The sequence below is a fragment of the Branchiostoma belcheri genome, unplaced genomic scaffold (assembly GCF_001625305.1).
Source record: "Branchiostoma belcheri isolate BF01 breed outbred unplaced genomic scaffold, Haploidv18h27 scaffold3, whole genome shotgun sequence".
Classification (NCBI taxonomy): domain Eukaryota; kingdom Metazoa; phylum Chordata; class Leptocardii; order Amphioxiformes; family Branchiostomatidae; genus Branchiostoma; species Branchiostoma belcheri.
Window position 1 is genome coordinate 1,880,257 of NW_017803909.1, and position 16,836 is coordinate 1,897,092.

Here is a 16,836-nt window from a genome sequence, read left to right on the forward strand (position 1 = left end):
TAGGAATTGAAGTTTTAAGCACACCAGAATTAAAATGATAATTTCAATACTCCAGAACTAATCCTTAGATTTATAACTATAGTTACATCAAAACTGTTCAAAGTTTGCATACTGTGAAAGTTTGAAGTTAAAACTTTCACAGTACACCCATAAACTTACATACAATGGCTAAAAAGCAAACTAGAATGGTCCTTCAGCTTACTCCTATGGATGGTAAGCTTCCCACAATGCTCCATAAACTATCCACAATTGCCAGTAAGCTAAGTACAATGTCCCATAGTCTTTGTGGAATGGGCCAGTAAGCTACCCACAATGCCCCATGGGCTACTTGGACAGCCAAGAAGCTAGAAACAATATCCATAAACTAACTCCAATGGCCAATAGGATCAGTGGGATTCTCTCCTTAAGGGCAGCCACCTGCCCTCTTGGGACAAGGTGTTTTAAAGGACATTATTTCAACAGTGAACAGTGATACATTCATTTTGGTTCAAGTTTCAGGTTCAAGGCCACAACAATTTAATTTGTCATTACAGGCCTAGGCATCCTATGATAACCTCAAATGCCACAGTAGGAGCCATAAAGTCAATATCTTTTTAAAATGAAGTCAACATACCAGGCTCGTTTATAATTCAAACAATGAATTTTAAACTTTTAATTAGTTTACTGCATTGATAGATGAAAAACTGTAACAACTAGATAGAACTTCAACTGTTGAGGCCAACATAAAAGGCTAACATTTTGGAGTTGATTCAATCAGAAATCAGAAAAAGAAGAAGTGGAGCAATCTGAGAACTAATTGTGAAATAGAATTGGTTTGGCCTATCCCTATAATATACAGTGTATATACATATCAGGTATCATAACATTTAATGCATTTCATCTATTCACAACTTCTAGTAGAACTAGCCATTTCTCTAGCAGTTTTATATTACCTGAGAGTTTGGGCTTACGTGTAATGATTATATCATTGAGTTATACCCACTTATGCAGCCTAAGTACAACTTTTTGATTCCAGTTTTTTTTTTCTTTTTCTGAGGATGAAAAGACATAAATAGTAGATCCTTGTATGTTTGGGATTTCTCCATGACTAACATGCACACATTCATGTATGAATGTTCTCAGAATTTTACATTTTTGTTCCATTTGTGCCATTGAATTTTTCAACTCAAAATAAAACAGATCTGCAGACACATATTCTATGTTGGGACATCATGTGGGGACTAGCATTTGCTTTCAAATGTTGGTCGTGACTTTTATTTGTGAACCAAAGAAATCTACTACTTTGGCCCAGATAGAAGTTCTCATTTCCACAGATGGACAACTCTAGTATTTGTGATGTATGACCATAGCATAGCTGACTTATGAATCCAAAGGGTAAGGTTGAGACCACTGAACATAATGTTCATGGAGCTGTGGCATCTTTGCCTACGTATCTATCTGCTGTACATGTGATTTGGACATAAAACCCAGCTTGGCAGAGGTTGAATCCAACTGGACTTAAGACTGGCCCATAAAGGACCGCTCCACAGAGAAGGATTACTGTGATGTGATGGGGTCGTAAAGACAATAAAAAAACTCCAGCTGTAACAACTCGGAATGACAGTTTGATCTGTGTGGGCCCGGCCCCGATCGGATGAACTACTTGATGCTGCGGTTAGCCAGGATGATGATGGGAATCTGTGCTGTGATAGCCACGATATTGTGGGATTAGGGCTGGTGTTGTGGAGTGGCAGGCAGCCTACCAATGAAGACTGCTGTCATGGTACAGGTCGCAGTGTGGATCACACAGAGGGAAATGTGAACAGGGTGTCTTGTCAAAATAAATAGACTGTACTTGTACATCATGTTGCTTTGATGAATGTCATATCTACTGGGAGGAAACAATTTTATGGTTTGGCACAAAATGTGCAGTGAGGGTATAGCCATGTTTCATAAAGATGTTTGATTTGAAACTCTTCCAAAATACATGTACGTCGGTCTCTTTGACCTGAACCTGATATGTACTAGGTCTTACATGGCAACATCGCATCATTTGATTGCATCATCTTCCTTCATAAAACGTATTTTGTAACCACTCCGCAGAGTTGCAGTCATGTAAAATGAAAAATAAAGGTGGCTTTCCTTTAAGCAGTTAATCCTACATCATCCAGCCTGTACGGAATGACAGCATTATGTATTTTATGTTTTTATAACTACCCTTGCATTGAGGCGAATCAAAGCAGAGGAATAAGCGAGGATAAAGCGGGGATGATAACCTGGATCCGGTGTGACAGAATGTTTCAGGATTACACCCAAGTTTTGGCATGAATTTGACGAGGGATTTGAGCGGGACAGCTGGTGCCCCAACTGTTGGAAGTTGTCGAACGTTGGATGGTGCATGTAGATGAGGGGAGATGTTGTATGATGGATGGACGTTATGGCCCCATGTTTGAATCTGACAAATTAATCAGCAGGAAGGTACTGAGGGGAGAAGTTGTGACTGCTCTCAGCTTCAGAACAGATGATGTATGATGGATGGCAGAGGGTCGTTTATCTCTTCACCTTTGCCGCACGCCATGGAAGCTAATTAATTTACTGCCACCAATCATAAAGAAGTAATGCTACAAGATGTAATGTTAATGGAGAATTTTTGAATCTGCTTTTTTTGATGGTTTATAGGACCAAGGCAACTTTGAAAGTTTTCTTTTATTTCATTTTCATGGAACATTGATTTATATGCAGTTTAACTTGATTGTTTAAAGTGTACTCATACTTGATGAAAAGACTGCAATGTTGGACGACTATTAGAGATTTTAGAAAGGGATAAAGAAGAAAAAATGATTGAGGGTCTCCGTCCATTTTAAACAAAAGAAGCATATAAAATGGAATATTGGAATGGAAATAATGGAAGTGCTACTGTAATGTTGAGTTACAATGTTACCTGTCCCATAGTCTAAGAAATCATAGCAAAAGTAGTGAAAAATGGCTGCAGTAACAGACATATAGAGTCAGATGAATTAATCAAGTACAGACTTTTTTGAAGGTCACAGTCAAATGGAGAATTCAATCTCTCCCCAGATCCTCTTCAAACAAAATCAAAACTTCATTTTAGAAGCTTCCCCGAGGAATACACTGTGGCGATTAATATCACCAATAAAAGTTTCGTTATTCATAGGAATCCAGTCTTATCTAAAACCACATCAAGACAAATGTGAAAACTTGCAATTTTGTCTGAAATCCTCTCTAATACCTCTCACATGGGGTCTGCGAGCCATGGAAATGCTAAGTCAGGTATGATTGAGACGTCATAAGATATCATAAATCCCCCCTTAGGTAGTAAGCGATACATCCTGACGTGGCACACCTTGCCCGATGTGATTTGCCTGTCATTGTTGAGCCTGATATATCGAACTGTTCCGGGAGATATCCCCCGCGTACGCCCGACGAGCCCCGCTCTCCCGACCCTGCACTCTTCAGAACCAGCGCGAGAAGGGTCACCACAGCTCCCCTTTCCAATACCGTCCTCATCCACGCAATAAGCCGCAATTTTATTGTATTAATTTGGCATGTAATAGGCCCGTTCCTTGTAGATGGGGGTGCCTCAACCTGTGATCCCAGTTTAATGATATGTGACTTACAGGATCCCAGTTTGGTGTGGGGCAATACTGGAGGGATCAGTGGTAGTGAATTTTGGACATGCCAGGTTAAACAGTGAGGTACAGACATTGGTCAACTCTCACAAACTAGTGTCAACTGACAGTCCACCTATGCTCAGGGTGTAATGTACAATGCAGTAGAAACCATGGTATGAAATTGGTTACTTGCAAAATGTTTAAAACTTGACATTACAGTTCCATACATATCACCAGCAGTATATTCATTCTGATTATGAATGCTATATTTTGCAAGTATATATATCTACACTCTACTAATTAAAGATAAAGACTTACTGCTTAATTTGTCTATATATTAAAAAGTATTCCATTGGAAAGCCTACCAGGAAAATCAATAATTATAATAATAACCACAACCACACCTTCCAAACATGCCTCTTAAAAATTCCCTCACCCTCCCTTGGTCATCCATTCAAATCCAGCAATCCTCTAACAGAAGGGCCCAATTCTGTAATTGAATTACCTCCAAATCCCCCACCCTTGCAGCCATGCCTTGTGGTTTAAGCTGTGGCAAATGACTGGTATAAATTTGACATAATGGTCCGCTGCACTTTTATGACAGGGGTCATAATGGGGCAATAATGTCAGGTCATTAGATCCATGGTTTACACGGGAAAACCCCAATTTGAAGCAATATAAAGCCGGAATACATCAGGGAGGTAATTTACTATCACTTTACAGGGAAGTCCTCTCTGTTGGGTCGTAAAGGCTGTCCTGTTCATCTCAGGTCATTATTTGTACAGTTAAGCCCCTATCTGAGGTTATAAAATGGTACCATCCATCAAGGGTCCAAATGTTTCCCTAGAGGGTATGGTGATATTGCCCTGTGGTAATGTTCACATTACCCTGTGGGCAACCGTGCATGGACAATTGGTCATAATGTTGTCTGATGTCCACCAGGGGACAGCTCTGTTTGTGGTCTCCCTCCCCCTCGTGCCAGGTCATAAAAAGTTGATGTAGTGTCCAATTCTACAAAACCAACAAGGACGAAATGTAGATAAACAGAAACACAGTTTAATGGCTAGTGGAGAAGGACAGGACATGATGTAGTGTTGTAAATTTGGTAAGATGGATTTTGCTACATTTTACAGAATATGATGAATCTGTGTACTTAGTTGTGAATCATCAATCAAACTCATTCTGAAATGGAAATTTTGATAATAACATCTTTCAAAAGTTAAGTGTGTACATGCTTTTTCACCTTGTCACTTTTTTTACAGACAGTAGTAACTTCATAATTCCCCAGTTTCCTCTGGTGACATGTATATTTAGCAGACCTTGTCATGTCCCTGCTGTACATTCCTTTTGAATGGGTCTTAAATCAAGTCTTGGTCAAGTACTGTACTTAAACCCAACATATGCACCACATTGTTAGCATGTCAAACAGCCTACAGTCCAACCTTTGTTTGTTCCTGTGTACTTGGGACAAGGGTTTGGAAAACTGCATAGAAAAATTTATCAAAATGTTGTGATTTAATACAAAAGGTATAATTCTAAAATGGTCTGTGGAATTTACAGTTTAATTTGGTTTTATTAGAGAAGCATGGCTAAAAAACTGTAGAGTTTCCTTGCTTATCTGTTTATACACCCTAATTTGTATTGGTTACAGAACAATTTAGTAAAGATTAGTTAATGATGTTTACAACTTGACAGACCTTCATGTTTCTCTTGCCTACAGAAGTACCGTGTTCTGCTGTACAATGGAGATACAGACATGGCCTGTAACTTCCTAGGGAACCAGTGGTTTGTAGAGTCCCTCGGAATGCAGGTACGGTTTGCTTACTACAGCTGTGTGTGTGTGATAAATGATGAATCGTAATTCATTATGTAGACTTATGTTTATCTTGTTACTCCGTCCTCTTTTGTTTTCACACAACCCAGAGCTGCATGTTTGCACCCCCATTTTTCATGAACAATGTTGTAATGTGTACATCAACAGGAACAGATCCAGAGGAGGGCATGGCTGTTCAATGATGGAAAGGACCAAATTGCTGGCTTTGTTAAAGAATACCAGAACTTTGCCTTCCTCACAGTCAAGGTAAATATTCATAGCCCCACCATATACCAATTTTATCTTTTGGAACTTAGATTTTAGGCATGAACATGGGTTGACAATGCCTTATTCTAGTCCCATGCATGGACATCACTGTCCATTTATAACAGAAAGTACATTGTACTTTAATTTGGTAAATTAGGAAAAATAAACAGAGGCCTTAATCGTTCGGTAGAAGGCAGGTAGTGTACACAAGTGTCCTGTATTCAAGGGCATCAGTCCACAGACCACACACCGGGCTATGTTGAGTTGCTAAACCCCTTGTAATTGGGAGTTTAACTGATGAGTTCTACACCAAACAGGCTCGGCCTTATCTGATCACACAGCAAGGAGATCACCGTAACTTGCTTTTCACTGGTGCTGTAAAGACCTGTGTAGATTATATGTGTAATGGGAAAAATACAATCATGTTGTGGATGTGGCATATGGCTTGCCTGGTTTTAAGTCTGCTTGTCAACTGGAAATGTTTGTACATTAGGAGTGCATTGTAAATTAGGCATTGGAATTTTATGACAAATACATGTTTGTAACTGAGATTCACATGTGTGATTGTGCTATGATAGTCAAAATATTTCCCTTTGTAGCTTACTTGTTTGTATTTTGAGAAGTGAAAGATTCTTCTAACTTTTATTGAAATGTAAAAAATGCATGGACTGTAAACTTGGCAACAGCTGGGGCGGCTCACCCAGTAGACTAGATAGGGAGATGTAGCCACTGTCCCACTAAGTTGTGGTGAGTTGTTAAACCCCCTGTAATTGAAAGCCATACTGATAAGTTGAACAAAGCAAATTAGGTGATTTACCGAATCCAGAGAGTGAGAATCACCGGCATTTGGGCAGACTCACGTTCAAATTGAAAAAGCCGGTATCTTTGGTGGGGATCTTCGCGTGCGGCGCAGTTAGTTGGCTTGGGAATACAGGCTGTTTACGAGGTGCGCTCAGTAAGCTGTTCGCCTGCTTGTGCAAACACAAGCTGAAATGAAGCTGATCATATTTCACTTGTGGTTTTCCACTTCGTAACATTCACCTTACATTGAGATACAAATGTACGAGTAGAGAATTCTAGCATTGTGTTCTTTCTTGTATTCTTTCACTGTTTTGTGATTGGTTGAGGAATGATGGCAAGCCTTTACACTTGGTTATCACGGCACTGAGGAAGTGAAATTGCAGCGTAGTTTGGTGGAGATGGATTGGAGCCCACGACCATTTGCGTCAGAACGGCCATGACGCCAATAGCTGCTGTTCGTCAGACTGGGGATGGAGGGACTTTATTCAGCTTAAAACCCCATTTGTATACAATCATCCAGATACCAGCATGTACTTTCTGAAATGTTATGCTTGCAGCTGATTCATTTCCTTCTGAAAATCAAAACAGTTTTGATCAAATCCAGAGCAGTATCATTTATTTCTGTATGATAAATATCAGAATCCTGAAGCCAAATATGTGGAAGCATTTCATATTACATATTCATGGCATCCTATTATACTTCACAATTGCAGAATAACCACTTCCAGTTTGTTAATTTGCAGTATAACAGGAAAAATTTGGAGCCTCTCGCAATATTCATATATTGAGTGGAAAAGGAAATAGTACATGCAAGGAAAGAAATTAATCTACAAGTTTCCATTTCAAATTTCTTAATGTCTATGAAATACAAGGTCTAATATGACTTAATCACAGTTGTATGCAGATTGCTATTTCCTACTTGTGAAATGTGATATTTGTTTTGAACAACTCTTGTGTTGTTTACCTTAGGGTGCAGGTCACATGGTCCCCATGGACAAGCCGAACCCAGCTTTCACCATGATCAACAACTTCTTCAAGAAGAGGCCCTTTGCCACCTGAAGTAGACACCATTCTGCTACTAGTATCTCTGCTACAGGGCTTCAGGAAACATACTTACAGACAGATCTAGTTTAACTCACGGTGATGTTTGGAAGAGCAGGTATTAGACAGGACAAACCTATCATGTCATTTTCAGGCAAACTGTAATAAAAATATGTTACAGAGAACTTTTCTCTCGATACCTCTATTCAGTACTAGCAAAGTCGGTCACTGAACTTAATAGGTCAGGATATTTTTCAGCAAAATACTTTAAAATCCTGTATTACAAACAAGGGAATATATTGAGGGCTTTTACATTCTATAGTGTCCTAAATTTCATTTCAAAGCAGTAATGTAGTTGATAAGAAAGGTTTATCTGTGTAGTGTCCCTGAATACAGCACAGGCGAGGTTGTTTTCATTGATACACAAGAGGCACTCTGTGTGTTAACGATAGCAACAGAGCCCTGCATTATCTTTAATGCTGCATGCGTAAATGTGATTTATTTCTTTTACTCAACACTGCATCTCACTACCAGCAACATGGCGGAAAAAAGAAGTTCCACCGAGTTACAAATTAATCAATTTCTACGTGTGCAAGTGCAATCATAACTAAAATGTTATGTTACATGTAAAAAAAAAAAAATTATGCTTGCTGGTCATAGCAACTTACTATCTGGAAAGATTGGGTGTACATTTTAGTTTCTACAGGGGACATTCCTCTGGATTATTATGCAGGAGCTATTATCATTATCATGTTACTAGTATTAGTAGTAATGTACTATGCAACACTAAATTTATTTCTTGTTTTATTATGGCACTTGTGTTCTAAGAGTGAAGTAAATGGACTGATCGATAGGTACCTAAATATGTGTACTTAAATGTTTTCCTGCACCGTATATCATTATCAGTATTATATATTAGGCAAAGATACATGTATGTATATAATGGTGAATGGTGAAAGAAATGTGATTTAGAGGGCAATGATTATGGCTTAGCCTACTACTTTATGAAGTAGTTCCAGACACGTAAGTTGCTGCTTGGGCTTCTAGAGGGAATATACATGTAAGTAAAAGACAAGAGTATGTCTGGACTAGACAATGTCAAAGATATTGGCCTGATATTTTTAAGCAATACATGTATTTGTATTTAGTTAAAAGTGGACTGGACTTGGTAACAATCATCTTGGCATTTCTTTTAGCAGCTATCAATTGTTAGTATCAATAAAATGACAATCAAGCACTTGGTTAACATGACACAACATGTATGGATGTCTGTATCTATGTTCCCTTCCTTTAGAGTAAGGCTCATATCAATCTGTCTTTCTTGCAAAGTTTATTCAATAATGATACTTATCACTGTACAAAGACAGATAATAACAGATGAAAAAATCACTTGCTCAAAATTCACAGAATTACAGCAATCCATCTTTCGTTTCATTAAAATATTAAAATGCTTCAGTGTAACATATTGGTGTATGAAGCAATGCTGAACACACAGAGAACGTATCTTCTGTTCTCTATATCCCTAGGCTGTCTCCTCTACTCAGTGTAGAAACCAACAACCTGCAAAAATGGTGGAAATAAATTGTTATAATGTGGGGCAAAAAGTTTGTACATGTATCATATACCTTGTAGTCATTGTTATAGATTTGGCATTGCAAAGCATGCAGGTCTCATCATTGCAATAGGATGCATATACAAGTTATGTTGATGTGACTCATTGTGAGGGACATGTGTACTGGAGGAAAACAACTGTTGAGTACAGTGTGGTTAGCAAAAAGTCAATACCATGAAACAAAAATATTGTGAAGAGTACGACTTTTAAAAAAACAACTAAATGTTAATGCTTGCTTCAAGGTGAAATCTTACCTGCTTCACATTCTGTTCTGCAAGCCTTTTCATGTGATCCTCCAGATTGTGGGAATTTTTTAAGTCCTGCAACGGGAAATTGACATTTTCAGTTCTTACGTGTGGATAAAATGTTGACAGCTACGTGTAGTAGGTATCATTTGTCACTGCAGTTTTGTTTTACCAGCATTTCTTGAAAACATAGTTTGAAAACTTGAAAAGTTATGAGTGATATACATGTCATAATTTTTTCTGGCTGGAAATATTTGGTCATAAGATTTATATCCAGGATATTTAATTCATATTTACCTACCATACTGTATACCGTAGGGGTGAGAAATATTCATGTATGGAATGTCTGCAGTTTGGCCAGAATTTGCTAGAGGGCACTTTTTCACAGGACCTGCTCAAACCAGATCATGGAGAACTACAAAACCACTGACTTCATCACTCTGAAGTTACCTGCTGCAAGTTGATGGAATGGTACAGACAAGCTCACCTTCAGGAACATCTTGCAGATCTCAAACAGGCGAGTGCAACAGGCTTTGTACTTCTTGTGGGTCCTTCCTACACCGTTCTGTGTCAGAGCTTCATCCACTACTTGCCACAGTTTCTGGGGGGTCGATTAAATACATCAATTAATACCTGCTTTAATGCCAATAATAATTTCTTTCTAAAGGTTGAGAGGTTTATCAGTGCATTGCTTTGATGCTGTATGGTGTTTGTAAAATATATAAGAGAACCACACGTGTGCGATAAACCAAACCTTACCCTTTTGTGTCTGTCTGATCTCTTTTCTGTGGCGTTCGGTTGTTTTCCTGATGAATCTGTTCCCTGGTTGGATGTAGCAGCCCTAGTTGTAGAGCTCTTCCTTCTATCCCTACCCTGTGTAGAGTCTGTACAACTGGAGGTCCTGTGTGTCTGTGGTGTGGCTCTGGTTCTCCTGGATACAGGGGCACTGTGGGTCCTCTCTCTTTTGACATGCTGGGGCAGGCCTGCTTTACTTACACTGGCATGTCTGGGCAGAATAACATACAACAATGGTTATAAGACTGTAGATATTTATCTACATGTACCTAATGGAAATGTCAAGTACTGTTTATGTATATGGCTGCATTGAATTGGAATTGTCAGATTGGAGTCTAAATCGAAAGTACTAAGTAGCTCAAGAGCCTTAAAAATGAAACTTGAGGCTTGAGGCTTATTGTAGGTTATTGTAGTAACATAAAAATAAAATAAAAGGATGGACAATGGATACCGGCAACAATATAACGTGACCAATTTTGGCAGTGGAAGACGAATGATCCCACTTTTTCTATGTGTGGTTCTTGTGATGATCTTTATTATGCACAACTTTCTCTAAGACTAACCTTTTACCCTGCCCCCTCTCCAAGCTCTCATCAGCCTTCCTCTTCTCCACTCTGCTGCTGCCTGACCTCTGTGACCTTGGGGTGGTTCTCCTCCCAGCATGCTTAGCAGTCTGTTTCTTGGGCGTGGCTGACCTGGTTACCATGGTAGCAGGAGAGGAGGCCTTGTCCACGGTGCAGGTGGAGGAGGTTTCATGGCTGACGTATCTAGACTGGATGAGTGACATCCGAGCATCCTGGTCCTCAGACTGTTTACTGTCCAGGCAGTACCTGATGGGAGAGGGGGAGGAGGAGTTTAAAGGGGAGACTCGTGATTAATAAGAAGATTCCAGATAAGAAGAGTCTCTAGCTCTACAGGGAATACACTGATAATACTTGTAGAAATCAGCATAGGGACTCAAAAAACAGGATAGATCCTGTCAGTGTGGTAAATGTTTGAGACTTACTCTATTCCAGGGAGGTCTGTTTTTACTGCCTCTGAGAAGGGTGTGGCCTTCATCTGCTCTGCTTCTACATCGTGAGACTGCTTTGTCTGTTGTCTCAGTTTTCCTTTCTTCTGTATGGACAACATATATAGGACACAAATAGAACACTGCAGTTTCTTGTCTCATGTAAAGCTTGAACTTTGCCAGTCATTATACAACAAACAAACACAGCACCCTAGCACTGTATGTTGAATGATGACTACGCAAAATGGCATCAAGATTTCATGTAAAATTGTTAAGCTGGAGCAAATGATACACAGAAGCACAGGAAAAAATGTTAACTTACAGGTAACTGTAGAGGTGTCAGGTTGTCTTTTGCAGCCATGCCATTGGACTGGAAGTGCTTGATGAACTCCTCTGCATCTAACTTGATTTCTGGAAGTAAGCACCATGGAAAGGGTGAGAGATAGCCAATCAGCACCATGGAAAGTATAATTGATAGCCAATCAGCACTATGCAAAGTATACTTGATAGCCAATCAGCACCATGGAAAGTATGATTGACAGCCAATCAGCACCATGGAAAGTACAACACGCGTCATCATATATGGGCATACCATACATGTACACCCTATTGATAACTTTGTTTAATTGTTGGGTGCTGTAGTTGCCTTACAAACAAGTACCAATCAATACTGTAAAAAAATCTTAATGAGATAAAAATTAATACACTAACCATTGTCCATTCGTTTGGGTGGTTGCAGCCCTCCTAGTAAAATATCCACTGACTTCTGACGTTTCATTGATCTGTTAAAGAATTAATAAATGTTAGTGAGGTGGCACAGCCTCTACATGTACATCACACATTATTTTATGAACTTCTCAACATCACAACAAAGTTTCAACTTAAATCTGATGACTTACTTTTCAATTTCCTCAATAGTTTCCCTGTTGATCAGAGCTTCCTTCTCTGGCCACAAGTTGCTGTCCAGATCCAGCTCTGAAAAAGTACAGCACAAATGGAATTCTTTTTACAACAGGGCAACCCCATATCATCTATTGTAGTTTTTTCGCTTACCAAGAATTCTTCTGATTGCACAATTTTTTTCTAGTAGCCATCTTTAATTCTGTGAACTTTCTTTCAGTTGTAAGACCCTGAGGAAACGTTGTCTTACCAGAAGCACATTTGATGTTTGTGAAATCCAGCCCTTTCCCGGACAGATGTGTTTCAGCCATGTTCCTCTCTCCCAGCCTTTTCTTTAAGTACTCCTCCTTCACAGCACTCAGTACTGTCACTATCTCCTGGTAGGTCAACTGTGGAGGCTGACCAGCAGCAGTCTTCTCTTCTGTTTGTGGAAGAACAAAAAAATGAAGAAAAAAAATCAGGTTTTTAGATCCTGACAGGAAATTTTGACTTTATGTACAGAGAAGCAGTAAACAAACCTAGCTCTGTTGTTTCTTAATGTCCACAGTTTATTTTGTAACACCTGGTATTCTCACCTGTCCACATCTTCAGTGCAAACACCTGCAGCTGTAGGAGGTCCTTCTCCATCCCCACTAGTCCACTGGTTAGGTCTGGCAGCTGACACAGTATGTTCTCCACTGGTGTCAGGTCTGCAATGGTAATGTCATGTTCATAAAGATCTACTGATTCTGTGTTTATATAAAAGGTTCTTTTGTGAACTAGAAAATATTTCATTTTTAAGTGTAAAACTTTTGGCAAAGATGCTCTAAAATAGTCATAGATACTAAATAAAAAGTATATGCACAGAAATAATTTTAAGATTTATACCTGTGTGTTCCACACCTACCAGTTTTTTTGTCTTCTAACAGTCGGTTGTCCATTGTTGCCAGCCTGTGCAGGACAGCACCATTTAGTTGAGCAGGGGGGTACAGGATGTGTGCCATGCAGCCTCCCTCTCCATCCCCAACAACAAGCAAATGCAGGTCATGCACTGCTCCCTTCACCTCAACAGGGGGCGCTGCAAACCATGGCACACAATCTCACTTTAATATAGGGGCTTGCAGAATAGTGTTGGAACTGTACTATGGGAAAGGCAACTATAATAGAAAAACTAAAACAGCAATGGTAACAAAGCTATGGTGATACAGATGAGGCTTCCAAGCTCAACTACATATTTATTTTGTGTTCACAACATGCTGGATAGCTGTAGTAAACCAATATGCTACAGATCTGTCCTAACCTGCAATGTCAGACGGTTTGTTCTTGAACTTGTCTGTCCACTCCTGCGTGCTGCGGTCCTTGGAAGGCTTGAGAGGCAGCAGTGTTCTAGTACAGGTCAGCCTGGTCAGCAGGGCCATCTGTTCATAGTATACATTAACACAACATACTTATGCTTACTAAAACTTTTGTACAGAGTTTGGGATTATCAAGAAAGAAATATGATAATCAAAACCAGGCACATTACCTTGGGATTCCCAGTGACTTCCTCATACAAAGTTCTGGACCTCTGGCTTTTGGGATGTTCTGTTGACAATTTACTGGATCAAAGTCAAGGTATTCCATTAAAAAACTCTTAAGAAATTTTATCAAGAAGACTATTAGTAGATAGAGTCAGCCAAACATTAAGAAATCTTTAGTTCAAATGTTGTGACTAATAATAGTTTTGATGCAGGAAGAACTTATATACATGCCAATGACAGCTATTATCATGAACTGGTGAATGGAACACTTGATGAAGGATACAGGTTGAGACTTGCAGGTGATATCAGGTGGCGTGGGACATCTTCCAGCTGAACCACCTGTACCAGTTCCAGCTGCTGGCTCAGTTCAAGAGAACCCTTAAAATGTAGGATGGAAAACAATTATGGTTATTTTTCTTCAACATATAACATCAAGTTTCTGCATTTTACAAGTAGAAAAGGCAGAAGGAGATCAAACTTTGTATTGACTTTTGCATGTTTAAAATGTCAGTACAATAACAGTTATATGTAACGTTACTTACATGATGTTCAGCTTCTGTTGTTACTAAACTTGTACTTTTATATTCTTTCCTGCAAAGTAAAAAGGCATGTTGATCGATTATAATTGTACTGAAAAATTCTTTGCACAAATAACCTGTACTGACTGTGAAAAAAAGGATTTTTTTCCTTACCCTGACATCAACGAAGTCTTAATTCTTCCAATACTGGGAGGGTTTGTCCTATACTCTAGTGAAAATCCTGGCAAGGACAAAGACTGTGGACCCTGTTAGGAAAAAGAACATACGGTAATTTGGTTACATCTACATTAAAACTTAAACCTAAGGAAGAAATACAATAAGATTTTGAAAAGCCCACCTTAGACTCATGGACATGGACAGAACCTCTCCATAGATGTAGGGGGTTCAGGGAACATTTCAAAGCTTCTGACAGTGACTCCTCTTGGCTGGCATTGTTACCAAGACTTCTCACTATCTGCATCTTTGTAATCCTGCAAAGGTAATAAATGATTGCTTTTCTCTGAAAGGACTCAAGACAAAACTTTCCCAGTTTTGGATTATGATTCAAATATTTTTAACGTACCTCTTAGCCCATTTGAAAGTAGTTAAGTTACATAAAAATGTATTTCATATTGACTAAACTGTAATATGATAACTTAACTGTAAAATTTTGTGAAGCACACAATGACACTGGTAATTTTTAAAGATAACCGAGAATGGTTACATGGTGACAACTATAGCCAATAGGCATGACTTAGTTTGTGACCAAACCAAGGGTTATACAAACCTTTCTGATGATGTGCACACTATCCTAACATGGGCGTGGTGCCAGTCATGTAGTCTCTTCAGTGCTCCCAACAGTTGAATGTGAGACCTGATATTAGTGGAGAAAACAAAAAGAGATATTTTTGGGTATATCAAAACATGGTCTTTTGATTTCTTATACATTCAAGTAACGCAGACATCATCTGTTCCTGCTTTCCTACTTAGAAAAAAGGCTTTACTCCATATACAGTGTAAAATCTAAAATTTGGCTGAATTAGTCTATTGCCAAGTTTGAAGTTGGTAACATGTGTAGACTGTTAAGCATAGTTATCACTCACACATGACAATTACCATTTAAAATAGGAAAATACTTACTCTATTGTGACATCTTCTGACGACGAGATCCAAACTATGTTCAGCATAAAACTGTCTAGAAAGAGAGAATGAGAAGTTTGTTAAAAATACAATTCTATATCTGGAGTCATGGACTTCAGGGTTTCCAAGTTATTGTAATAAGGCATGTGTATTTTATAAGACAAATATCTGAAAGAAACCTACCACTACCAGGAAGTTGGTCAGCAAGTCCATGAATGGAATTAGCCAGATTCGCCATGTGGGCCCTAAAGGAAAAGTAAGAGTAAATTCCCTACTACTTATTTTCAATAATGCTTAGAATACATGGTGATCAACTTATCTAAAATACTTACTCTACTGGAGATTTCTGTTCTTTGAACGAGGACACATTCAAGTTCTCATAGACTTTCTAATTAAAGGAAGAGCAAGATAGGCACTGGAAGAAGAAAGTACAAGTTGCCACTGACTCAATATCTTTGTTGTCTTCCTCTTGGTCCTTTCTTGTCTCCTGTGAAGGTTTCAACCTGCTCTTCATCAGCTGTTCTACCTGCTGTACCCAGCATCTCTTGAACTCTTCTTCTTCTCCACAGGTCTGATCTAAGGCGTGCCAGGATGATGATGATGATATTCCTTTCTTCTTTTCCTGGGTAAAATCAATGTTTAGTCCATGACAGTCGTAGAACTTCCAACTCGTTTCTTTCAAAAAGAGAAACATGGAAATGACACAGGTATCAGATGATTTCAAACTGTTATGATGATAACAAGATCACAATTTATTATTCACCTGAGTAAGATGTCCCTCCCATGATGTTACAAATGCCAGATGCAGGCAGGGTACTCTATGGATGACCTGGTTGGGACAGTCTGTTGGGTGCATGCCATGGTGAGGAAAATAGATATAATTTGCATAAATCCTTGCAGCATAATTAACACATAATAACTAATTAATAATCAAATAAGATTAACCAGTTGTCAAACATTAATATCAACAAATATTCGAATCAAGAAGATAACTTTTGAATCTAAAAGTTACAACTTTGTTTACCTTGTAACCAAGTTTGAAGCGCCGGACGTCTTTCTGTCTGCAATGATTGCATCAGATCAAGCATATCTCTTTGGAGAACGTTAAGATCTGCATCTAAGGGACATACATACATACATACATATTTAAGTAATTGAAACTCCTTGTAAAAAAAAAGTATGCAAGAAACTGCATGCCCCCCTCCCCAGTACACAACTTTGCACAGATAGACGGGTTGATGTATTAAAATAAGAACATGTTTCGATACAAAGCTCACCGTTAGGATGTCCAGTATACACCACGAGAAAGTATTGGTCCATAGTAACGGCTAAAATGGAGAAACGCCTGATAATATTACTTTTGAATTGATTGTCTCAATTTTCCCGCCAAACATATGCTACAATATCGCCTGGGGACGTGACTGGACTAAACCACTAATTTTATAGGGTGCAAATATTAAGAATCATAATTTCTGGAAACAACAGAAGTATAATATTTCGGGTGTCATAAAAAGATGTAGAACATTTTTTAAATAAACCATGAAAGTTAGGATGAACATTTGCGGAAAGATGGGATTAGTAATGA

At 38.7% G+C, this 16,836-nt stretch overlaps 2 protein-coding genes across 4 annotated transcripts in view; one reads left to right on the top strand and one right to left on the bottom strand.

The window, feature by feature from the left end:
- Window positions 1-8,289, top strand: part of LOC109473640 (lysosomal protective protein-like) — a 76,563-nt gene extending 68,274 nt beyond the window's left edge. For both annotated transcript variants that reach the window (XM_019773577.1, XM_019773576.1), the window contains exons 12-14: window positions 5,332-5,421; window positions 5,593-5,691; window positions 7,462-8,289. In XM_019773577.1, coding sequence (XP_019629136.1) covers window positions 5,332-5,421; window positions 5,593-5,691; window positions 7,462-7,551 — 279 coding nt within the window. In that variant the 3' untranslated portion in view covers window positions 7,552-8,289. The remainder of the gene's footprint in view (window positions 1-5,331; window positions 5,422-5,592; window positions 5,692-7,461) is intronic.
- A 76-nt stretch (window positions 8,290-8,365) lies between these two features.
- LOC109473638 (mdm2-binding protein-like) lies at window positions 8,366-16,686 on the bottom strand. 2 transcript variants are annotated; one of them, XM_019773574.1, is made up of 25 exons: window positions 16,529-16,686; window positions 16,276-16,368; window positions 16,015-16,094; window positions 15,698-15,873; window positions 15,435-15,496; window positions 15,252-15,306; window positions 14,899-14,985; window positions 14,470-14,602; window positions 14,286-14,377; window positions 14,136-14,184; window positions 13,877-13,971; window positions 13,599-13,671; window positions 13,374-13,491; window positions 12,981-13,151; window positions 12,670-12,783; window positions 12,345-12,515; window positions 12,094-12,169; window positions 11,906-11,976; window positions 11,517-11,605; window positions 11,192-11,298; window positions 10,749-11,015; window positions 10,150-10,396; window positions 9,878-9,991; window positions 9,400-9,465; window positions 8,366-9,093 (listed from the first exon to the last, which is right to left on the bottom strand). In XM_019773574.1, the coding sequence occupies exons 1-25, from the start codon at window positions 16,569-16,571 to the stop codon at window positions 9,070-9,072; spliced, it is 2,673 nt and encodes an 890-aa protein (XP_019629133.1). In that variant the 5' UTR covers window positions 16,572-16,686; the 3' UTR covers window positions 8,366-9,069. The 2 variants fall into 2 exon arrangements, with proteins under 2 accessions (XP_019629133.1, XP_019629132.1); XM_019773573.1 differs by having other exon boundaries at window positions 11,192-11,301.
- Window positions 16,687-16,836: the final 150 nt, after the last annotated feature.